The sequence below is a fragment of the Triplophysa dalaica genome, chromosome 23, assembly GCF_015846415.1.
Source record: "Triplophysa dalaica isolate WHDGS20190420 chromosome 23, ASM1584641v1, whole genome shotgun sequence".
In the NCBI taxonomy this organism is placed as follows: Eukaryota; Metazoa; Chordata; class Actinopteri; order Cypriniformes; family Nemacheilidae; genus Triplophysa; species Triplophysa dalaica.
The window spans coordinates 2,622,193-2,646,298 of record NC_079564.1 but is presented as its reverse complement, the minus strand read 5'-3'; the positions used below and the strand labels follow the sequence as shown (position 1 = coordinate 2,646,298).

Genomic DNA, 24,106 nt, shown 5'->3' with positions numbered 1-24,106 from the left:
TTAATTTGACTTCATAAATGGGTTATGTTTTCAAATGTTTTTTTATATTCCTTTTAAAGTAATCTTTTAAAGTTAAATAAATCACATGATAAACAAATGATCAACATTGTATTAGCTTTATTTTCCTAAAAATGTTTTGTATCACACACTAGTCATAAACTTCAAATGATTCGAGCAAAATGTGAAAAATAATGAGCGGTAAAAAGTTAAATCAAAAACATAAAGTTATAAAACTTAACTTTGCCCTCAGTCAAAAACGATTTACAAAAAAAAAAATTAAGAAACAAAATATTGACCGTTAGATATATGTCCAAAATGTATAATATTTCAAAACTAGCTTAACTGCTTACAGATATCAGAGCCAGCTGTGAATTTCAGAAGGACTTGCGAGGTGAGGTTGCGTTAGGCTGGATACATGAGCGCTGAACACTCGGTGGTTCCCTGAAACCCAAGTATTTGGAGGATCTATTGATAGAAATGCAATATAATTTACACAACTAAGTCTTCAGTTGTGCATAAAGAGCTTAAACATTGAAGCGTTAAGATTTTCTTACCTTAAAACAAGCTATTTCTATCTCCTTGCATATAATTCTCCATTTTCTGTCAGCCATCGTAGTGTTTCAAATGGGAGGGTTGGAGTGAGTGGTTGGTTGCAATTCGCAACCATACCGTTAGATTTCACTGACTTGAACTTTAAACAGACGCTATCTTATTAACCGACTACAGATTTGAACTTAAAACACATACATTCTCGTCTAAATAACTCTTAAACAACATCTAGTGACTAAATATAGAAAATAATATGTAGCTTTTCTGCCTATCGCCTTTAACTTACACCTCAAATTCAGACAGCTTGAGTTGATTTGACCCAATGAGCTGGGTTAATGGGTCTGGGTGGGGGTTCATTAATTCAACTCTCAGCGAAAATGACCCTGAGGATAACCCAGCGTTTGGGTTACACAGAACTACCAAAAACTACCCAGGACTGACAAAATAACCCCCAAAAATGACCCAAATGGCTCAACCCAGCATTTGGGTAGAAAAAATAACCCAGGTTTTAAATGCATCTTACTACTTATTTACACTCTGAATAATGCTGGGTTCTTTTCTGGGTTAAAAGTCTGGTTGTAAAATTAACCTGTGCATGGTTGTTTTAACATATTGGGACAAATATAAACTTCTTGGGGGTTAATATTTCCCAACTGCTGGGTTTGTCCCATTTTGACCCTTTGCTGGTTTGAAAATAAACCAACATTTTAAAAGTGTTGGGATTTGGGCCTGTCAAATCTTCCAGAGTTTATGCTGCCTTCACATGCTCTCGGAAATGTTTAATTCCCACTTTTGATGTTATGATGAGCTGGTTGTGTTCAGGTGCTTTGTTGTCGGAAAGGATGGAGGACACCAGATTCATACTCGCGTGTGTCTTGCAAAAGTTTTGTGGTAATAGTTTTCAACCGTACACTCTACAGTTTTACTAGTCAGTTTGCTGAGTATTCTGCAATATTGGTGACATACATGTCATTTTCGCAGTGTATAAAACATTAAAAATGCTTCAAATGGTTATTAATTTACGTAAATATGTACAAATTTAACAACAAGACAACGCAAAGAAGTTGTTGCCAAAAAACTAATAAAATCATAAGCAGAAATCCTTCCACCACCTGCCCGTATCGGAAACCGGGGATTCAAAATTATTTCCCAATTTCCCAGTGGGAATGCGATATCTAGGGTGTAAATGTGCAATTTTAATACGGAAACTCTGATAATTTCCCCAATTTTACCAAGAGCATGTGAATGCTGCATTAAACCCATTCCACTATATCCAGCAATTGAAGGTGTACAGTTTTATGTACTTATTTTTAGTAAAAAAAAAGCTATATTAATATTTACATCAAAATGTTTAGTGAACAATGAACAATATTTTCTTGTTCATACATCCCTGTTACTGAATGTTTTACTTCACAACAGAAAAACATACTTTGAAATTTGTTTAAACATCCAATAAGCATCGTTTCCGCATAATAGTTTGACCTCTTGATGCTGACATTCAGAATTTCCTGAAGGTTAAGCATCTCCTTTCTCCATGTAAAAGACTTGATTTTTTATCTTGAGACTGAAGTTCATGGGTCTATTTTTGGAAAGTGCTTAAATCTTCACTTTCTTTAAGACACACGCACACACAGCAAGGCAATATTGTCATTAATATTGATCAGTTTAAAAACACATACCATCTGATTCATGCACAAGGGAATATTGTCTGAAAGCTGATTGGGGCGCAGTCCGATTGGCATTCTGAAAGCAGGTGTGAGGGGACTCGAGCCAAGTGTTCCATCTCCCACTCTCCCTCTTGGGTGGCTGGGCGGGTCAGCACTTGACAGCAGTGACTGCAGAAGTGACGCTGTCCTGCCGCTGTGCATATGTAATCAAGGGGACCCAAAGCTCTGTTTGTGCTCTCTGAATAAGACACCCACTAGAACATAACCCAAAGTTCACCACGCCTGCGTGACTGACTATGACCAAAACAACTAAAAAACACCAGCTGTTGCATATGATGCAGGTTTTTGACATAATTAACATTGATTTTAAGGTGGGAATAAACTAGTGCACCAAGAATAGATTTGTGCAATTACACCACTTTAAAAACCTCCCATAATTTAGAGATGAATATGTAATTGAGGGAAGAGTATTCATTAACATTTTGTAGAACAAGTGAATAAAAAACCACGCAATTAAGTAGATTCAGAATGAAAAGAAATAAAGTTTTGCCCATGTTATCATTTAATCAATTTTATGGATGGCATTTAAAAGAACTGTAAATATTAAAGTTGCTATTTAAGGCCTTAAATCATAAATATGCACAAAATGGGATTTGGGGACAGAGCGTCAATATAAAGGATTAAAATACCCTGGGTTTAAATCTCCAGATAAAGGACTCGCACACATACGCACTCGAGGACACACGCATGCACACCCCTCGATGACTCATTCAAACAAGAAACTCTTCACTTACGTTCATTCAAGTAAACTCTTCCTCTCCTCTGCGCAGACGCAAGACAGTAGATGCGTGACACTTGTCGCTGACCGTGCCTATATAAATGCCAACTCCAGGCTTTCTTTGAAGAAGTCCTATAACTAAAGAACTCGATAGGCGACAACTGGAAGACAGCCGCATCTCGCAAAGTTCAAAAACCGTCCAAGGATAATACCAATTACGCACACCACAGGTACGCAACATCTCATCTAGAATAAGTCCGTTAATGTTCTATCCTTACATAGCAGCACTTGTAAATGTATTTTTATAAGGCTGTATTACTATAAAACATATGTTTGTGCATATTTGTATTAGGCATCCAACTTTAACTCGTGCGTATCTGTAGGTTTAGAAATGTGTAATTATGCAGCATAAATGTTAATTATTATAATACGAACGCATATGTAGTCAGTTTGCTTTAAATGACATGTCACGAATTGGTCTTCGCTCCAAAACCAGTGCGCAAAACAATTGGTCAGAAGTTGAATCGTGCGCATAATTGACTCACTTCTCCTGCAGATTCCTCTCATCACTTTTTGACATGAAGCTTAATGTTTTCGTCACCACCGTGGCTCTGCTCGTTGCCTTTCCACCACCATATGAATGTAGAGCCATCGACGGCAGCTCCAACCAGCCAGCCACGGACCCCGATGGAGAGCGACAGTCCCTTCCGCTTTTGGCACGCTTAGGAGAGGAGTTCTTCATCCGGCTCGGTAACAGAAACCAGAATTCAGCCCGGTCCTCCCCAGACGACTATTCCGAGACATCCCAGTATTCAAAACGAGCACTGCAGCTCCAGTTAACCCAGCGTCTGTTAGAGGGGAAAGTTGGAAACATCGGCCGCTTTAATGCCAATTACGCGCTTCGCGCACTCGACTCTGGGGAGAGGGAGCGCAGGTCGGAGGAGCCGCCGATTTCTCTGGACCTGACCTTTCATCTGCTACGAGAAGTACTAGAGATGGCCAGAGCCGAACAAATGGCCCAGCAAGCTCACAGCAACCGCAAAATGATGGAAATATTCGGGAAGTAACCACGAGATCCATGTACCAAAGATATTTTTACATTTAGCACAAACATAAATATTCTGTACCATAGTGCTGCTTTTCCATCATGATCTATTTATACCGGTGATTTATTTATTTGTAGATATTTTAATGGAGACCAATAGAGTAGGCGTGTCATGATTGCGCAAAACTGTCATGAATCTCCATCCATGTTATTGTATAAGTGATCATTCAGACCTGTAGATGATACAAAACGGTCGTTTGAATTTCGTAAAAAAAAGACAATATTTTCAAATACTGTATTATTTATCTGAAAAACCTGCGTTTCATTGTAACATACAGTACATTGTTCAAATTTGTTAATAAACTAATGAGCAAGCATTCATTTTTGTTGTGCAAGAGAATGTCTTATATTTATATTTTTCAATAAAACTTTGAAAGCCAGTTTGACACTTCTTGATTTTTGATGTGTTAATTGGGATTTATGAGAAACTATTTAATGGACAATAAATTTGACAGTCATGTCATTGCAATTCATATGCAAAGTGTTGTTCATTTAATGTCATGCAGAGACAACTGACAAAAATCTAAAGTAACTTATTCTAATATACTTAACAGAAACAATTCTTGCTTTCAAAAAGCACTTGAGTTATATTTTTAATAATCCATTTGTATACATTCTGCTTGAATGACCATAGGACAATTTAAAGTGTAAAAATAAATATAAAGAAAGAATATAGAAAATCAGCAACACCTTGCAGATATGACTATATATTTGTAAGAGAAAATAGTGGAAAGTCTCGCCTTATAAACGGTTATTAAACACACACGGGTACCCACGTATGACCTTCAAGTATATTGCAAATAAACTGGATTCTTCAAATAAAATACAGATGTTTGTCTACCTGTTCAACAGATTTTATTTTAAATGTGAAAGTGAGCTGTTTACATCTTTTCCGGGAGGTATGGCATTTACACCAAGAGATGATTGATGGTTGTTTGGCAAAAGGTGAGCAGAAGAAAACGTTAGACTTGTGTACTCTTATGAATAAATGACTGATTATCAATTGGAGTACAAACACCTTGTTCTGGTTAAGTTGGGTTTCACACACACACAAAAAAGATACGTGACTTATTATATCTTTACAGTAACTGGATATCTTTTAAGTCTCGGGTGCAGAGTTTACCCTAACCTTTCCTATATCTTGAACAGATCATTAATGTTCCGGTCAGACAAAATGTATCTTTGAGTTAACAAGACACCTAGAACATTTGATTCACTAAACCTTTACTTTTTACCAAAGTCCATTCATTGTAGGTGAAAGCCACAACACGTTGAGATTTGGGTTGTGCTCCCTGGGCCTAATTAAGTTGATTGTAGATATGCTCTGAGTGAAGCCAGCCACAGAAGCACATCCTGTCACCCATCACCCTCCACTGGGCCAGAATACATGGATTACACAATGTCCTGGCATCGTTATTTCAGCTCGACCACCGAGGAACTGTGAACAACACTTGTTACAGCACACTGTATAGATCACTTCCACCGTCTGCCACGGCTGTTTCTCAAAGTGAGCATTGATACTTGATACACGAGTGATGAAATGAACCAAAGTGAACTGAATTTGGTTTAAACCAAGTCAAATTTTTTACGCAACTATCTTCCCTTGTCATTAGATGGAGATTACTGTTTTTAAATTGGAACAAACACAGGTAGTCTTTTATTTGCCATTCCAACCGCATTGCAAATACCACGCGAAAACTCCCTACACAGTAAACAACACCACAAATCTTGGAAGGGTTTCTTAAGTCAACTTCATTTTAATTTAGTCATATACTGACTTTTTTAAACAGTAACAGAAAAAAAAACAGTAAAAGCATCATTCGGGTTTGTGTAAAATAGTAACCACAGTCACTTATAGTTAGTGTGATCACAGTCATAGTTCTATAGGTATTCATGTGTTTCTGATCAGGTTGCAAGGAGAAGAGGGGATCTATATTTGAATGTCCGGGTATGTGTAAATGATAAAAGCAAATGGTAGAAGTTAGGATGACGTGGCAGGTGTATGTTTTCCATGGGTTTGTGGAGGCAGGAGGGGAGGTCGGGGTTCCTCCAAATTGCCCAGCGTGTCCAAACCTCCAGAGGCTGTCTTCTCTGCCTGAGCTGCTGCATCAGCTGACACCTCCTCTTCATCCTCCTCTTCTTCATCCTCTGCAGTAACCAACAACATGAATGTTCAAAACTATGCAGAAGTCCCAATTAGTATCACAACACAAATCTTAACTTAAGGCGGATTGACTGAAAATTTAACTGAAAGGGAAGCTGGCTTTTCAACTGATTGCTTATTAAACCCCAATTAGAAACCATGCTTTAAAATGTTATGCAAGTTGCAAAGCTGTTATTTTTCAAATTAATTCACCAAGCGAACTTGATTTATAGGCGTAAATGTTTATAGTTAAAGTAAAATCAGAGTAATGAGTATTTCAGGTGAGTTTTACCTCTTGCGAAGTCAATATTGCGTAGAGCCCTGGCCTCTCTCTTGAAGCTCACAGAATAATGATCCATGCTCTCGTAGCCATGCTCCACTTGCTCCAGGTGGGAGGTATTCGATGCCTCTGCAATTCTAAGAAACAAGAAATCAATTCGATGTATGTTTAAAATGAAAATAAAAAATAAACTTAAGACACATTAAATTGGCAGAATTTGCACTTACGTTTGCAACAGGGATTTGGCACTCTGTTTGGAGTAAGGTAAAGAAACAGAAAATTATTTTGCCAATTATATCAAAAGATAGCATTTCTATAGGTTTTGACTAATGGATTTTCATAAGCTTAACAGTTATTCATGATTACTGTTTAAGGCAGGGCTTGACCTTAAGCATTGTCATGTGGTTGTCCTTCGGACAAGTAAATTTGTCACACACTTGTCTGAATAGAAATATTACTATTACTATATTTTTTACTATACAATAGAGGTATACTTGTCCACATAAATTACTGTAGTGTAGGAAAGTGTTATTTACTATAGTAAACCGCAGTAAACTTTCTAGATACTGTAGAATTTTTAAACCTTACTATAGTATACTACAGTGTTTGCAACAGTTTGTCAATTTCCTTTAGCAAATGCTACAATATGTTTTCGTTTGAGTGTTGAAGTTAACAGGACTTTTATTTTGACGGGTCGTCAGGAAGACACTTGAGTTTTAGTGTGTTTGATGATAGCTTCACTCAGTCGGTAACATGGTCGTAAAATAAACTCTCTTACAAAGTCTGGAGATGAAGTTTGTGTTTATGTCCTCATACAGTGCAGACGGAGACAAATCCTCCACCATTACTTGTGTAAAGCGCTGGATTGGTAATCGCGCATTCCGGGCATTTTCTCAGTGGGCAGACGTATCTTTGGGTCGATTCATCTCTACTATAGGCTGGCTCTTAATAAATCCTTGGTGTTTCGAGTTAGATGCGTGAGTGTGGCTTGTTGGTTTTGACTAAATCCTTGGTGTTTCGAGTTTTACGAAACCTTTACCCTAACCTAACTCTAACCATCTAAACTACCCATGATTTTTAAAAAACATTTGCATAAACAAATGCAGCCCCAAAATGCGACCTTATTTCCTCTGGTTTTGGAGGATGGAACAAATGTATCCTTCACAGCATAGGCTATCCCGAGATTCATTACTCGCCTGTAATGGCTTGAAATTTCGCTTCTTGGACTTTTGAGGCTGCGTACTTTGAAGAACAAGTCCTCGTTTTTAAGTCCGCGACCTTAGAAGGTTGCAGCGGATGAATTGGGACACAGCTAAAGTGTGCATCATTTTGGTACCGGAAGTAGTAGACCATCCGGGAATCTTTGGAATACTATTTTCAACATTCCAAGATTTGGGACACACTAATTCTACTTTCGAATACTATTAGGGCGGATAGTATGCTCCTTGGAACGCAGGGCAAGGATTTAGTGAGAGCCACTATGGGGAAGTTGCATGAAGCCGCCATATTAGATTTCTGATCAGCGAGTGTGGGCGACTGGCGTGCTTTCTTATTTCCAGTGTATAACACAACTGGGATATGTCGCCCTCCAAAAGGTCTTTCAGAGTGTCAACAGTCATGGCTGCCATAATGAAGGGTCGTTCCAAACCGAAGTGCTCATAACTTGCCACTTCTAAAGGACCTTCATAATTAAGGATTTCGAAGGGTACAACTGATGGTCAATTCGGGCTCCCACGATTCTTTGCGCAGTGACGCCGCCTCCTTATGGGCGCGGGATAATGACGCAGAAGGGCACTTCAAGAAACAATTGTTTGGTCCCCTACGCACTTTTACCCTTCAAATCTCTCACTCCGGAGGGTAAACCCTTCAAAGGGCTTAGGGATGAGCCCTTCGAAATGGGACGCAGGGACAGTATGGGTGAAGTAGGATTTTCGACTGGCAAGAATGAGCGTGGTCAGAGGTTGTTTACTAGCGAATGTTTTGTTTTACTACGCCTCTCACCTTGATTTTGCATACGGTGGTGTGTAGATAATTAGAAGCGGTGGAAAATTTGAAAAAATCAAGTCAAACTGATCAACATTGAACAAAGCTCACTGGCAGTAAAGGGGCCGCTACCAACTACAATTATGGCCGGGACACACAGCATTTAACGTAGCATGACGTCAGTGCCACATTCTCTATAGAGAAAACGGGGAAAGAAAGTATTTTTTACCACCGTTATATCGAGTTGTGTTGGCTTTTTGAGGTACTCCGCAATGTAAATAGGTTTTTCTGTTATATCACTGGTGTATCAGTTTCTCCTTTTTATTTAAAAAGCGCTCATATTTGACGTCCAAAAATCCTTATTTTCCCATCAGTGTTATACGAGCGGATATAAGACCGCCGCCCACACTCCCTGATCGAAATCAAATATGGCGGCTTCGTGCACGTAGGGCCATTTTTTTAACTCGTACGATTTGCGGCACACAACTTTTTTGGAGCCATTCCACTTTTGTTTGTAAAATTTTGAATGTTCAGTAAATTAAAAATAAAACTTTCTGGTGACGTATTTGTCAAAAAAAACCAGGTCTGACCATGCGACACTTAATCAGCAGCCCATTGGCTCTTTTTAAATGACACTGGGTTGACCCAATCACACGAGAAAGAATCCAGGGTCAGTGTGCTGTGTCAATTAGTTAGAAAGATCACGAAGAAGAAACTTAAAGGAGGTGCAGAGATATAAGACCCTTCAGCCAGACACGGCAAAGCATAATAACAAAAATGTATTATGCAGGACCTTCGTGAACTTTTGTGGCTGATGATGATGTTCATGGCCATAGAAGCATCGGCAAGCACAGAGAGCTGATTGGGAATGAGGAGAGGCAGAAGTTAGTGCAGCGAGAATGCCCTGGCCTGCGGTAAGCAAAACTGCTTTTAAAACAGTGATACCGCTTTATAAAACTGGGTCAAAAACGAAAGTGATGGACAAAAAACCAGTTCTTTATTTATTTTGCAAATTCGCAAAATTATGTGCGAATAATACATTTCCCAATGTAGCACGCTTGGGATACAGTTTGGCAATTGCACGAGACAGAGCTGCGTGACGTGTTTCGCGAAGTGAGGTTATCGTTGTGCTTGTTCTTATGTGATGTAAACTGATGGCGCACCACAATTTATTTTAATTGCGATTAAAACTTGTTTTCCGGCTGCACATATTTATCTAGAGCCTTATATAGCGGGTAACACCAAACGCGAATTAAGCGACTTGCACAGTTATAGACGTGCACAGTTGTAGATTTGCACAGTTTATCATGTTACAGTCGTGACACAGGTGGACTCGTATGCATTTAATTATACAAGGACATGAACACGCGAACTTCATCCACAGATCTGTTCTGAGTTTATTTTACGAGCGTTTCAAAAATAAGAAGTTATTGTGCTCTTATACTTTACCTTACATAAATTGGAAACATTATGTTGTTAGGCACCATTCTTCAACTTTAACAGTAAGTCAGCTGGCAGTGTTTTTAGGGTGAATAGTATATTTTTAGGACCTGTCAAAGTACACTTACACACCATTATTAGTGACTTTATGAAATAGGAGTAGAAACACATATTTAAGGGCGCTCAATGAAGGGTGGTATTTGTGATCGTGCTTGTATGTGGGGTGATCTGGTCCAAAATGCCATGGCCGATGCTTGTGTAGCATGTTAATCTGTGCACCTCAGATACACAGAACAGCCAAATAACATAAATAGCAGTATTCCGAGTCCGCATCGAGTTATATGGACTCCATTGATTATTGTCACACACACAAATCAAGCACAACAACGATAAACGCAGTTCACACAAACATGCAGCTCTGTCTAATCCACTTGATCTTATTATTCTGAGCACATACAGATTTTCTTGTAGCACTGTTATTTGTTACTTGTCCGTTCGGCCAAGTAAAATTATCTGTCACTGGCAAATAAAAAAACATTAACTTGTCATGAAAAAGCGTTAAGGTCGAGCCCTGGTTTAAGGAGTCTTTTACAAAAATTACTGAGGTAGATTTAAATCCTACTAGACCTTTAAGAAAACCGCCATCTCAGGTTCATCAAACGTTTGAATTCCCGTCTCCATAATTTTGGTCGTGGACTCCAGATGATCTCCGTACTTCTTTGAGAGACCACGAATGTAGTTAAGTTTCTCTTCCTGTTCGCTGGCCACTTTCAGATGAATCTCTCTTTTCCGGTCCTCCAGAATGGCATACAAGTGGTCGAACTTTTCACACACCTGGGACTTCTGTCGCCTTCCATTTTCCTGTGAGGAGAACAGATGTTTAACTACAGGTATGCAAATGACGTGAATATGAATATTGAAAAATAATGTAAATTTGAAACTTAAATATTAAGTAAACCTTGCATGAATGACAATCAGACACTTCAGATACAGTATCTGAATCCTCTGTAACATTTAATTGAACCTTCCTATAAATAATGGGGACAATATTGCGGTTGACACACTGTTGCCCAAGTTATTGCGGAAAAAATGATCAAAAAAATACTTTTTATAGGAAACGTGTTTTTCAATACAGTCACACACCTAGTTCCAAGCTAGCTAGTCTTATTGAATTATTCATTTATGCTAAATGTTACGCCCTATTTTGTATCCAATTTATCATCAAAAAAGACATCACTCCTGTCCTTCTGAAACCCCGTATGTCCATGTTTCGTAAATTTTATTTGTGCAATAAATCATTATCACGCAGTGTAACAAATTTTTATTTCGCCTGACCTTTTTATAGTTCTTGTACAATTCTGTGGAGCTTCTTATCCTAGTATAATTTATTTTCATGTAGAATCAATGTGTATATTTAGCACAAGTACATTTTGAGTTTATATAATTAATTATGATATATCTGTAAATTGCAAATTAGCAAAAAACTGTAAAAAAAAGATATAATTTTATTTTCCAATTGTCACTATCATAAAAATTTTAGAAATTTCTGTAGCACAGGGAAGGTGAGATGATGCGATGATGGGTGACTACGTCTGTTTTAATTTCAACGTACGAGTAATAATACCGAAATTCCTGTTTTTTGCGAGTAGGATGGTAAAATAAATAATTCATGTGATTTTAGTATTCAGCATGCTAAGCTCCATAAAGAAACTAAAAAAATTATGTGAAACACAACTTAAAAAAAATATATGTTTGTCATTGGGTTTGTCTGTTTCACCATTAAAAAGTATTAAGTGCTTGTTTACTTTCCCAAAACAGTAATTAATGATTTAAAAAGTACCATATTTTTTCCAATTCCTGAAAAACAAAACATTTGGACATCCAAGGTTTTGGAAGGCAAGCGATGATATCAGAGTTTAAGCTTTACAACTTTTTTCTCTCCAATCAATAGTTTTTAACGCGTAGAGTGACTGTTTATTTCTCAAACCTCATCTAACCCTCAACCTCACAAATAACAGAAGCCGTATGCTCAGACGAGACCGCACATTTCGGCTCGCGTGTCAATCATTGAGCCCTCTTTGAAAGCGACTGTGAAGTCTGGAGAGATTCCAGCTTCCCGCCTGCCCGGCTCATCGATGCCAGAGCGTGTGTATCTTTTGTCAGAGGAACCATTCTTGGTCTTTTCATCAATAATCCTGCACTCACGTCAAGCTTAAGGAGGAGGGAGAAGCCCCCCCATAAGGTTACTAACCTCTAAGGTCCTGCAGGTCTCCTCCAACTGACTGATGATGCCCTGGATCCTGTCATTATTACCCACCATCATTGCTATTCCATCCGTGAGCTCTGTCTGGAGATGAAAACGTGCGTGAGCATATTAACACACAACTGTAAAAATCAGACACTGCGTAGACCAACGCGCACAAGCATTGATGCGAAATGGACACTTGTGTAGGTAAGCATAAATATTTATATGCTTCTTAAGTGTGGCTGTTTTACCTTTTTTGTCTGGTATACACCGTTAATGGGAGCCACTTCACAGTCCTTGTGAGACCCAAACACTTTACACATAGAACAAGTGGGAACGCTGCAGGTCTGGCAGTAGATGTTGATTTTCTCGCCTTCATGGACCTCACACGTTGGCTGGTCAGCCTTGCTCTCAGGAGATGGTCTGCTGCTGTTACATCGACAATAAGAGATCAATGAGTGCCGAGGTCTGACATCTCGGGTCAAAAAAACAGATTTATACCGTCTGAAACCACAGCCTGTCAAGCAATCCAGAGGAAAATGTAATTGCTTGTATGTTATTATTTTATAGCACTGGAGAGTTCTTAGTTAGATTTAATTAGTAACACTTTATAATAAGGTTGTATTCGTTGACATTAGTAAATGCATTCATTAACATGGACTAACAACGAGCGCAGTTTGAGACATTGAAATCTGACACTCTGAAACACAAGAGATTGCAACTGTCTGCTTCTCACAGCAAAAGATTGAGAAAAGCAAACAATTGAGATATCAAACAGATCTTTGGAAATTGTTCAGATGAGGACAGTGCCACGTTTAATGAAATACCTATAAGGTTAATAATGCCAGAAGGTCTGTGACTATGCCCGGGAGACTCGACACTGACTGGGGTCGAACTAAAAATAAGGCTCCCGCCAGCTGACCATCACCCTAACCCCTCGCTCCCGTCTGAGTCATAGGTCTTGGTTGTCGGTCACACTTGAAAACCCCAAGTATATTGTACTGTACCTTAGACTGAAACGTAAAGCTTTATAACACACAGTGTGCTCAAGAAGCTTTTTGGGCTCATGAATACAGTTAAATACATATGTGGGTTGCAAAAGTGACAAGGCGTTGGAGAACTTCATCAATCAGCCTTGGGGAATTTCATTCTTAAAAGCAAGATGCCAGGAAATACACATCTTCCAATCTTTGAATATAAAGTGAAAATGTGAAAAATATATTACAATAAAAGGTACAGGATGTAAAAGAAGCAAATTTAGACATTTTTTAAACGGATTCCTATCAATTTTAATGGTGATTAAACCGTGGGGCTTGAAATATGTCTCTCTGTTTAGTCAAAAAGCGCTTTCTCAAGACACAAGGTTGCTCGCAAGGCATCTGGTTAAGACATGTATTGTGAAGGAATTAATCTAACCTGATGTAGTCCTGTTTGTACATGTCGATGATGTTTTCCACCAGAAGATTTCTCTGCAGACCGTAGACTCCATGACGGTCCAGTATAACTTCATGCCTGCAGGATGGACACCTGAAACGGCCACCTGATGACACTCCTCTGGTGGGAAGGTATGGATTTGAAGCCTGCACGGGGATGTGTATGGGATAGCAAATGAACAAAACACCTTACAAATGTATCATTGGGGACGAATTGTTAAATTACTACATAGGAATGTATTAAAAGATACACCGTGTGGGATAAATGCTAAGAGGGGAAGGATGTGACATGGTTCAACATGGGGTCATTACATGTCAACTCAGTCAGAGGTTTTTCTGGTGAAATGAATGCATATATGAAGAAGAAAACCAAAATATGAAATGCATGAATGTTTGCAGAGTAATCCACTATTTTGTATAGGGGCGGGATCAAAATGACATCGGATGAATGACAAAAAGTTGTTGTATTGATTTGATACGTAATGATGCCAAAAAAATGTGAATGGCCCAAAACATAATTTTGAGAACCGATTTAACTCTATATATGAAAGATGACCATGCAGGCCAAATATAATATTTTATAAGAATTACAAATGGAAACGTCCAATTGAAATTTTATTTTATTGTTATAAATTGTTGTGATGACAAACACGAAATGTGGAAACGGTACCTGGTAAATGTCATTAGCACATTTCCGGCAGAGATTGTGTTGACAAGGAAGAATCACAACGGGTTTCGTGAACATTTCCAGACAAATGGGACAAATAAGCTGCTTCTCCAAGCTGTCCATCCTGATTTGACGGCCTGTGGCTCCACCGAAGATTGAAATGAGATCGTTTGGGAGCGAAAAAATGAAATTGTTCCAGTTGTTGCTCGCGGGTGGACTCGGGCCCTCGCCGTTACCCAACTGTGTGTCTGTTCTTTCTATAATGAGGTAACTAGTGGCAAAGGCCCACTATCTGTGTGCGCTGTTTTTAGAAGACTCACGTCAGGGGATGCCATGTTTACGTGCCCATATATGAAATTGATAGCCTGCATTCTGCGTTTCTCCTGATGAATACAAAACGTTTAGAGAAAAGCACATCACCTTGATTCCTGGTTTATAGTTTAAAATATTCATTTGTAGTTGTAACGTTAGATTTTAAATATTTTTAAGAAAATTTAAGATAAAGGCAGCAGAGCTGCTTCCTTGTATTAGCCTACCTTGTATGTATTAGCATAAACTCGAAATAAGATATGTTGCAAATTAAAACGTTTGTTTTTGACCGAGTTACTTCTATGTATGTTATTGTTACTAATGTGACAAAACACTTAAATTCTCTTAAAATAGGAAATGATTTAAGGGGAAAATGTTTTGGAGAATGCGGGCATCGATCCCGCTACCTCTCGCATGCTAAGCGAGCGCTCTACCATCTGAGCTAATTCCCCGTTGTGGAGCCGTTGCCATCGCAACGATACACAACTCAGGGATTGTTTAATGTCGTTGCAGTTTATATATTTGTATGACTTATATTTATTGTATATATTTTTTGTATTATGTTTATTCACTTTATCAACCGTTTTTTCTTGTGTTGACATGACGTTAGCTCTTATTTTGTTACATTGACCATTGATTTTTTTTCTTTATCTTAAACTATGTTTTATTAAAAGAACGTCCTTTACATGTTGAAAAGTTTTTCGATTCAGTCACTTTCGTGTCCTTTTTATGATTAAAACCTCTAGTTTGACGTGAAAATGTAACCTCCTTCGATAGCTCAGTTGGTAGAGCGGAGGACTGTAGAGGACCATTGTAATCCTTAGGTCGCTGGTTCGAATCCGGCTCGAAGGAAAACGTTTTTGTAATCTCGTTTTTATATGTTGAGCGTAAATTTGCATGTATATGTCTGTTACATTACTATACCATGTGCCTATATATTCGAGTGCAACTCAAATATTTATTGAAAGATATTATCTAAAAACTTCTGTTAACTGAATTCAATTCAATCCTGTTATGTATATAATTTTATTAATACACAGAGAAAAGTTCATCATTCTTGTTGCACATAAAACATAAGCATAGAATAATATCTGTTATTTACAAACAGCATGGCCAAACACAGTTTTAAGAGGTTGGGTTTTTTCTTTTCATAATTCCTCACGTGCGCTGTATATTGTAAAAGATATCCAAACATATCCATATATCTAAATAGAATTGTATAACATTAATCTCATAATGGGGTTCCTTTAGGTGTACGTTCTATGTCCATCACCAATCAGCTGGGTCTTCTCGCTAGCATTGGTTGGCTGTAGCACAATCGGAGTGTCGCCATCTGGAAAACCAAAATCACACAAGAGAGGTCACAAATGATCAATGTGGAAAATACAAGAGGATACTTTGTCTAATGTCTTTCCATTTTACACTCCTAATTGAACGTCCTGCTGAAATGAAAAGTGTTTTGTACGCTCAAAGGACGTCCCAGCAATCTGCTGTTAGCCTGCCCCTGCTGGCTGCACCCTTATGACCTCGTTGAGCCTCCAAAGCTGGCTCTGTTTTACTGGTTTGAAGGGCAGCCCACTGGCTTACAAGGTTTTCTTGCTGTTCTGTGCCTAGATAGTTTTTAAAATAAGACCATGAGGGGATGACGTTGATGTCTTAAAGCAGGATTTATTTTGTACATGATTCTGTTTCAAAGTTATTCCTTATCAAATAATTTTACTCTTAATAAATACAGAATTCTTATGATTGTTTAGGTGACTTCAGCAAACAAAGCAAATTTTGATTTGTCCACGGTGTGTTTTTAGATCAACTGCTGTCCATTATGTGGAAAATAACTATATTTCTTTTTGTACCAACCTGCATTCTGCCTTTCAAATGTACGTAAGAACATTGTTTATTTTTGTTGTGAGAATGCTATAAAAAACTAGAAATCAAACACTCTTTGAGAAATGACTCAGACTGTAATTATCACTGTTGTGAGGGACTGCAGAAGATGTAAAAAACCTCCTACAGCTCACTGGCGGAGGAACAGCGCATTATATCCAAACATCTGGCTCAGAAGTATCAAATCTGTTTATTTTTGTAAGCAGGGTGACTGTGAAGAGCCAAAATCTTTGACAGTTTCTGCTTTTCTGTACTACGAAATAAAACCAAATAGTTTTCCATCAGGTCAGTATTGTTGTCATAGAGATATAAGTTTTACCCCTCTCATTGTCGGTACGGATCTGCTCCTCTAGGTCTTCCGGGGACACGTAGGATTCGGGGTCCTCTTCTCCAGGTGTGTGGGGTTTGCACTTTCCACAACAGCAGTTGAAACAGCAGCACAGACAACAACAGAAATAGCAACCTGTCAGCAAGCCACAGATGGCAAACAGACCCTACAAATGAGAATCAGACAAACACACATAGGCTTTAGTTTAGATTCTGAATGAGTTGACATCAGAATAACATTTGAATGCCGTTTTATACATTTCAAGTGTATTAAAAAAGACAAAAAAATAAAAGAGAGGAATAAAACATTGCACCTTAGCCCACCAGCTGGAGAGCATGAAATACGTGTTCACATTCTCTTCCCCAAACTGCTGTGACACATACAGGCCCAAAGAGCCGTACTTGTCGTAAATGTTCCTTTTGGTGCTGTCTGAGAGAACCGCATGTGCATTGTTGAGCTCTTTGAATTTGTCAGTGGCGTCTGGGTTCTCAGGGTTCTTGTCGGGATGATATTTCAAAGCAAGCTTCCTAAAATGCGAGGAAGAACATTCCAGGTCAATCGAAAAGCTTCATAGGAAAACCTAGGCTATACATTTTTTGTGACAAAAGGGTAAAGATATAACGAGATTACACATGCACTGAAAATCTCGTTTGAAAAAAAACATCTGTGCATATTAAATGTACCCCAGAGATGTATTTATTTACTCAAAATCTCTGAAAGAATGCATATCCACTCCATGACTGTGAGCACGGGAGACTGACTTGAAGTGGCATTTAACAATAATTATTTTTAAGAAACAAAAAAAGGGCCTATTTTAGGACTCAAGCGCTGTGAGAACAGACTCATTACCGTGTTTAAAATGTTCCCTGTCTGTTTGATGATGTCAACGGAGTGTGATCTTTAGCTGCTATAGCTGTCTTCTGCGCACACAGCTTAACCTGTCTGTGTGTCAGCAAGACCGCAGACACCATTAGTGCCTCCAGTAGTTCCTCGGTGTGAAGAGAGGAACGTCACCAAATCTGACATTTTTCCCATTAGAACCAGCCGCGCATTGCAAATGTCTGCGTGTCTGATTCAGACCGGGTCTGCTCACAATGAATGTCTCGATCCGACTCGATCTTCATGTGCAGCACTGCAGTTCAGCTGACATTTTATAATGTTGTGAAACGTTATATCCCTGTATATTCAAAATGTTAGTGGATCAATCTCAGATACCGAACATTGAATATTATCAAGGTCTCAGAATGATTTTGATGTCATGGGCTTGACCGTGACTGCACTGTAGACATATGTCTCTTACCTGTAGGTGTTCATGATGCTCAGTGGTAAGATCATGATGCTTATAATGTCAAGGATGTGGGTTTGAACCCAGGGCGTTGAGCAAACTTAGATACAAATGTGTAGGCTAATGCAATGTATGTCGCTTCGGATGAAAGCATTTGTCAAATGCGTAAAATGTAAATGTCACTTTGGAAAATAGGCCTTGAAAGAAGTTTGATTCTAAATTTACAGCTGTTGATGGAAAGACAATAGCACAGCCCCATAATCTGTATAATTTATGTTCTTTTTTGCAGCTCAACCAAAAACTGTAATTTCTTATTAACAATTTATAACGATCCGAGCATGCTTGCTTGTTAATTTTTGATTAAGCCAATGGCGTCTGCAAGAGTTGTGATGATTATATATTCATTAACCACAAACAAGTGCTGTTAAAATGCGAACCATTTAGGCCTAAATGCCTTCTCGAACAAGGTGTAAATGAAAGCAATTAGAAACTATAACTGTTGGAACATCAGCGTGGCGTTTGAAATTAACTTGTCTAATGAAGTTCTCTTCTTGTTGCCTTCATGTTTCAAAAACAGAAGTCGCACATTCATTTCAAGAGAAATCAGAGAACGAGACACGTGTTGACGGAGCAAAATAGTTGAAAACATATTTTCAGTAATGAATTTGTTCACACTTATTTTTAATAGGGATCATTTTTTAATGAATGTAACTTTTTGTACATCTTTTTTCCCCAGGATGTCCTGTGTTGTATAACACATTGTGCAGTTTTCAACCAACAGACATGGGCGACCGCATAATGATGTCATATTCCTGGTGTCCTGAAGGCAAGAGGTGCACGTTTCACTCTATTATCCAACTTAAAGTGGGTAATCGTTCATGCCAACACACACACACAGGTTCTGCCCCCATGAACATGCAGGATTCTTTCATCATTCCTGATCCCAGTAAAATAAGGTATGCCATCTGTTCGGCATAATGAATATTTTAGTTTTGTGGAAGTCATATTATATTCATAGCTCTTCAGCTGAAGGCTGAGATTATAAAAGAACCAGTCGCCGTTTTGCACTTTCTTCATCTGCTCCCTCGTTCACACCAGAAGGCTTTCTGCAAAAAGTATCTTTGCAGATAGCAATTGCGAAGCTTCTGGGAAAACCGTATGTGAATCACCTCTTACCTGTAGGACCTCTTGATGTCATCATAGGTACAGTTTCTGTCAAGACCAAGTACTTGGTAAAGAGCCTCTCCTGATGTCGACAGTGCACGTTGCCTTTGTTCAGTCATGATCTTAAACAAAGAATCAAAAGACATGTCGATAAATCGCATGATCAAGTTGAAAACAAAGGTGCTAAATAGGGTTCTGCACACCGGTGTCATTGAAGAACCATTTTTGGTTTCCCAAAAAAAACTTTAATTTAAAAGAATATTTTTAACCTCTTTTATAATCTGTAGAACTGTTCTTGACTACGAAGTGCCATTTGTGCAACAACAATGTCCTCTGGATGTTCATCGTTCTTTATGAAACCACACAGCCTGACAGAACCTTTATTTTTGCAGTGGGTCGTGTCCGAGCATGACGTTTTGTTTGCGTTTATAACGTCATTCTTTCCACATAGATCAAGACATTATGTATTGTTACCAACAAATATCATTTGTTTTACAAAAGTTTACAAGCAATCCCGCAGTTGTAAGACATGATATCCACTTATTGCAGAAGAGATCATAGAACTGTCTTTTGAAGTGGATTCTTTGATAAACTCCACAACCCCCACGCCTGAGTAATTCCATCATTTGTAATCAGCCTTCATTGAATATTAAATACTTCTAAAAATGATACAGCCTTTCTGGAGGTTTACATGTGCTGACTGCTGAAAAGTGAGAAGTTAAAATGGCTATCACTGAGCAATGCTGCAAAACCACAAAGAAGGTTCTTAGTTCTCTTACCTGTTTAAGAGAAGAGACTCCAAAGTTTAGTCCACATCCAGTGCAGATAGACAGGCGAATGGAGTCAGGTTCCTTCTGTGATGGTGAGTAGATTACAGAGGAGATGAATTATACATGGAGCTAGTCATGAGTTCAGGTAACGTTAGGCCAATTTAACATGGTTACCAGCAAGCTTCATTGGGTTTCATGAGACGGTGGTGCTCGTGCAACAGAGGAAAGCTTTGGTGGAGGATGTTGGGTGACCGCTTAACCGGTGTCCACAGATCTGCCACAACTGACACTCTGGATGAGAATGCGTGAAAGATTAAATGTCATGTTTCATGATTAGGCTTAAGTTGTCTGGTAGAATCTTACATTATATGGGTACATGAAGAAACAATGTGATTGATAAAATTTCTCCCTGATGCAAAGTCACCATCTTGTGGTTTCCTTTTGTAACTACTAGCTATTTTCAACGTGTCTCAATTGCAAGGATGTATTATTGAACAAAACGTCATAAAGTCCAGAGGAATATTGTATTTCGCAGAGGTTGCTAGTTCATAGCTGAGATCATTTTCATTGATTCTCAGTTGTTTCATTTAAGTCTCAGATCTAATTTCGGTTCATAAAAAACGACAATTAAGGGTTTAAAAATATGGAGCTGTAAATTAACGTGGATTGTAGATAAAATAATCTGGATTTGTGTAAATTTCCTAATTTTCATATTGAAACCTTTTATATTATTGACTTGGCAAATTTGAGCTCAGTTTGTTACATTGTTGATATCTTATATCCTAATGGACGTTTGTGAGAATTATGTTTTTTTAATATCTGAGGCGCAGTTGCTCTCCATTTAATCTCATTCATTACAGATCACATCTTTCTTCAAATAAATACAGACTTGCTTAAGGTACGTCACAAAGAAGTTTTCTTTATTTCAAAATGTATTTGATCCCACATAAAAAACAATGCCACAGAAACTCCGACATGATAAAGACTTCATATATATGACACACAGACACAGAACAATGTGAAATTGATGCAGCAGTCAAAACAACAGGGAAGTCAACAGGGAAGTCACCAGTGACTTCCATATATATAAATATATTTATATATATATATATATAGAAATATATTTTTATATAAATATATATATATATTTATATATATGACGCTCAGTTTCAAATCAGCAACATTTTTAAGTGCAAATGTGCATCTTCACTGTATTCTTTGCCCAGTTATTGATTAACATAAATAAAGTATTTTGCAACGATGAAACAATGTTTACATGACTTACTGTCATTGATGTATGCTAAGTAATACAGTACAATGATCATATTAAGGTTATGCTTTAACTTTATTTTGTTATGCTTTAATTTTAGTTATCTTTTGTTAATATAACAATTACGAGTAACAGTGGAAAAAAAATGTAGCACTTACCTTGTTTTACCACAAGATGGCAACTGAGGATCTTTTATTCCGGCAAGGTTGAGCAAAAGCCTTTTTACAATAGGCCTATAAAGTTCATAATCTGCAACACACTTTTGATAATGTCATCACAGTGCCACATTATAGCAAATAAAATGATTTCACATTGATATATGTATCTAAATTATGCGATAAAATAATGTTATATTTGTATTACACACAGACACAGAACAATGTGAAATTGATGCAGCAGTCAAAACAACAGGGAAGTCACCAGTGACTGCACAGTCCTGCGGGTTAGAGCCGCCACTGACGTCAGCCGGCAGTATCAATTATGCCAGCTCTCCCCTTGCTTCCTGATGACTGGTGCATAGCGCAGGTCGGATTGCAAGTGGATACATAGTGTCTCGAGGGGAATTAGCAGGTGTGCTGCTCGCAACCCCTAATCATGGGCTCCCCAGGAGACTGTTCCTGCAAAGCCGTCTGCCTAGGGAACGGCATTTGTGGCAAACTAAGCCTTAGAAACAAACCATTAATGAAATGATTGCCCCTCAGTCAGGAAATGTGAGACTCCCAAATGAGCAGCACGCTGGGCCACGAGTGGTAACAGTGGACAGATAGCAGTCCTTGAAACTCAACAGCGTTACAGATGTGCAGGTATATAAATGACCGGACAAAAAAATCTGGTCATTCATAATCCCAACCGAGGGAGGTTTTAAATAGTGATACTATAAATGTGCACTTAAGAGTAAGTGTATTACTACACCAATGCACATAATTGTTTAAATCACACTGGATCCATAATATATGTTCAGTAGATATATTTACAAAAAGCTTACATTTTTATACTCAATTTATAACATAAAGAAATAGGCTAACTCCAAAAAGAATGGTTGTCAAAACTTTTTCATGTACACGCGATAAAGCTCTTTTATTGGCTTGGTTTTGGTAGGATGCCTAGAAACGGATTAGGATTGCATGGTGAGGGGTTTGGTTCAGCAGAATTGTATTGTGAGCTGTGGGGATGGGGTGGGAGGGTGCAATTATACTCACCACTGGCATATAGCCTCTGTTGCCATGGCACAGTTCACTATTGTCCCCCGGTCTCTAGCAACTCAAGTTAAAACATTCGCTAACACAGCAAAGCTTTACGACTTGACTTCAAATGAACCGAAGAGGGGATTAATCTCCATGTATGAATTTTCGCATTATAATACAGATGCCCGGACTATGACAATGGGCACTAGTTACACGATGACGCAAGAGGCCGATTTACAGTAGGCCTACATTCGAATAATACATTTGATCAGAATGTGTGTGTCTTGGGTTCAAACCCACAACCTTACCGTCAACGTGATGCCCTACCGGTCGAGCTAGAGGGACGCCTCAAACAGACAACCATCAGAAAACTGCAAAAATTACACAATTTCTTTAGTCTTCTTAGATGAATTGTGAACCTTCACAGGAACTACCAGAATAAAGAATGTTTGGTGGTAAACTGAACATGTGTTTGTCCGGTACAAACCCTAGACTTATGTGTCCTATTTTATAGTCAATACATTAGTCAAATGTGGGTGATACTTGGAGCTCGACCCTTTTTTGTTGAAACCTATTAAGAGCTCGGTCTTAAATTTCTGTGAAACAAGTCAAAGTCTGCTTTATTGTAAATTCTGCCAAATGTACACTACATACATATATAGGATTGAAATTGCGTTAATCTCATACCCATAGTGCATACAAATAACACTACACAGATTATACATACCCTGGCCGACTAAACCAGTCTTAAGGGGAAATTCAAAATTGAAATCATCTGAAAGCTGAAGAAAACAGCTTTATATTGATATATGGTTTGTCAGGATGGGACAATATATGGCGGAACAACAAATGTTTACAAAGCTGGAATCTGAGGCTGCAAAAAAATCAAAATATTTAGAAAATCGCCTTTGAAGTTCTTAATCAGAAGCACTACTGCAGGCCATCCACTCACAAAAATAAAGTTTTTATACATTAACGGTAGGAAATTGATAAAATATCTTCAAGGAACATAATATTTACCTAATATCCTAATGATTTTGTGCATTTAAGAAAAACCTGTAATTTTAACCAATACCCTGTATTTTTGGCGATTACTAAAAATGTTCCCGTGCTGGTTTGTCGTCCAGGGTCACATATATGTCAAATACAGCTATTACAATTAAAAAAGAGAGTCCAAACCAGTGTAATATACAACAGTGCAGATGTAAGGTAGTGCTACGTCCATTTATAAATACACTTCAAATATTAAAAATGACGTATAGATATATTCCTAATAAGAGAGATATTTGTCAATTACAGGTAGGTTACTGTACCGTGAACATGAAGTTAACTTATCGTCACAATTCAGCTACTTCTTAAATAATGAGGCCTGTTTACATAAAAATGGCAGAAAAACCCCATGCAAGGATGCTCTTGGCTTTTATTATTGAAAGAAGTTAACTCTAGCTCATTTCTCTCGAAAAATTGGATGACTCATACAGGAAAGGTAATCACTGGCAATGATGTAGACCGGCTGCAGGGCAAACCCCGTTGTAGTGGAATACCCTTGTTGAGGTCCGTACAGTACACTCAGTGAACGAGTGCATAAATCAGTCTTGGTTTCGGCGTCATATCATAGCCAA

The 24,106-nt window shown here is 38.2% G+C and overlaps 3 protein-coding genes, 1 long non-coding RNA gene and 2 other non-coding genes across 7 annotated transcripts; 3 read left to right on the top strand and 3 right to left on the bottom strand.

Moving 5' to 3' along the window:
- The first annotated feature begins 3,141 nt into the window (after positions 1-3,141).
- crhb (corticotropin releasing hormone b) lies at positions 3,142-4,398 on the top strand. The gene is made up of 2 exons (XM_056738513.1): positions 3,142-3,224; positions 3,551-4,398. Exon 2 carries the CDS (start codon positions 3,573-3,575, stop codon positions 4,059-4,061), a length of 489 nt encoding a protein of 162 aa, XP_056594491.1. The 5' UTR covers positions 3,142-3,224; positions 3,551-3,572; the 3' UTR covers positions 4,062-4,398.
- A 1,442-nt stretch (positions 4,399-5,840) lies between these two features.
- On the bottom strand, positions 5,841-15,099 carry trim55b (tripartite motif containing 55b). 2 transcript variants are annotated; one of them, XM_056739033.1, is made up of 9 exons: positions 14,827-15,099; positions 14,294-14,673; positions 13,607-13,770; positions 12,442-12,616; positions 12,197-12,292; positions 10,573-10,806; positions 6,750-6,772; positions 6,535-6,659; positions 5,841-6,247 (listed from the first exon to the last, which is right to left on the bottom strand). In XM_056739033.1, exons 2-9 carry the CDS (start codon positions 14,411-14,413, stop codon positions 6,081-6,083), a joined length of 1,104 nt encoding a protein of 367 aa, XP_056595011.1. In that variant the 5' UTR covers positions 14,414-14,673; positions 14,827-15,099; the 3' UTR covers positions 5,841-6,080. The 2 variants fall into 2 exon arrangements, with proteins under 2 accessions (XP_056595011.1, XP_056595010.1); XM_056739032.1 differs by having other exon boundaries at positions 12,442-12,619; positions 14,827-15,096.
- Positions 8,024-13,780, top strand: LOC130413660 (uncharacterized). Its single transcript, XR_008905520.1, has 4 exons — positions 8,024-9,419; positions 10,720-10,835; positions 12,213-12,397; positions 13,651-13,780. It is a non-coding gene; the product is annotated as an uncharacterized LOC130413660 (long non-coding RNA).
- Positions 14,979-15,051, bottom strand: trnaa-agc (transfer RNA alanine (anticodon AGC)). The gene has a single exon. It is a non-coding gene; the product is annotated as a tRNA-Ala (tRNA).
- Positions 15,100-15,366: 267 nt separating the features above from the next.
- trnay-gua (transfer RNA tyrosine (anticodon GUA)) lies at positions 15,367-15,451 on the top strand. The gene is given in 2 exon segments: positions 15,367-15,403; positions 15,416-15,451. It is a non-coding gene; the product is annotated as a tRNA-Tyr (tRNA).
- A 395-nt stretch (positions 15,452-15,846) lies between these two features.
- dnajc5b (DnaJ (Hsp40) homolog, subfamily C, member 5 beta) lies at positions 15,847-19,379 on the bottom strand. Its single transcript, XM_056739034.1, has 4 exons — positions 19,273-19,379; positions 17,125-17,338; positions 16,803-16,977; positions 15,847-15,932 (listed from the first exon to the last, which is right to left on the bottom strand). The coding sequence occupies exons 1-4, from the start codon at positions 19,377-19,379 to the stop codon at positions 15,847-15,849; spliced, it is 582 nt and encodes a 193-aa protein (XP_056595012.1).
- Between the last annotated feature and the right edge of the window lie 4,727 nt (positions 19,380-24,106).

Coding starts and splice junctions, on each gene's coding strand:
- crhb (XM_056738513.1), top strand. CDS start 3,573: ATGAAGCTTAATGTTTTCGTCACCACCGTGGCTCTGCTCGTTGCCTTT.
- trim55b (XM_056739032.1), bottom strand. CDS start 14,413: ATGGACAGCTTGGAGAAGCAGCTTATTTGTCCCATTTGTCTGGAAATG. Junction 6,773..10,572: donor AGATGGCGGTTTTCTTAAAG/GTCTAGTAGGAT, acceptor TACTCCAAACAG/AGTGCCAAATCCCTGTTGCA. Junction 6,660..6,749: donor GCCAAATCCCTGTTGCAAAC/GTAAGTGCAAAT, acceptor CTTGTTTCTTAG/AATTGCAGAGGCATCGAATA.
- dnajc5b (XM_056739034.1), bottom strand. CDS start 19,379: ATGACTGAACAAAGGCAACGTGCACTGTCGACATCAGGAGAGGCTCTT. Junction 16,978..17,124: donor TCTCCAGCTGGTGGGCTAAG/GTGCAATGTTTT, acceptor TCTCATTTGTAG/GGTCTGTTTGCCATCTGTGG. Junction 15,933..16,802: donor CCGTACCGACAATGAGAGGG/GTAAAACTTATA, acceptor TTGGTTTTCCAG/ATGGCGACACTCCGATTGTG.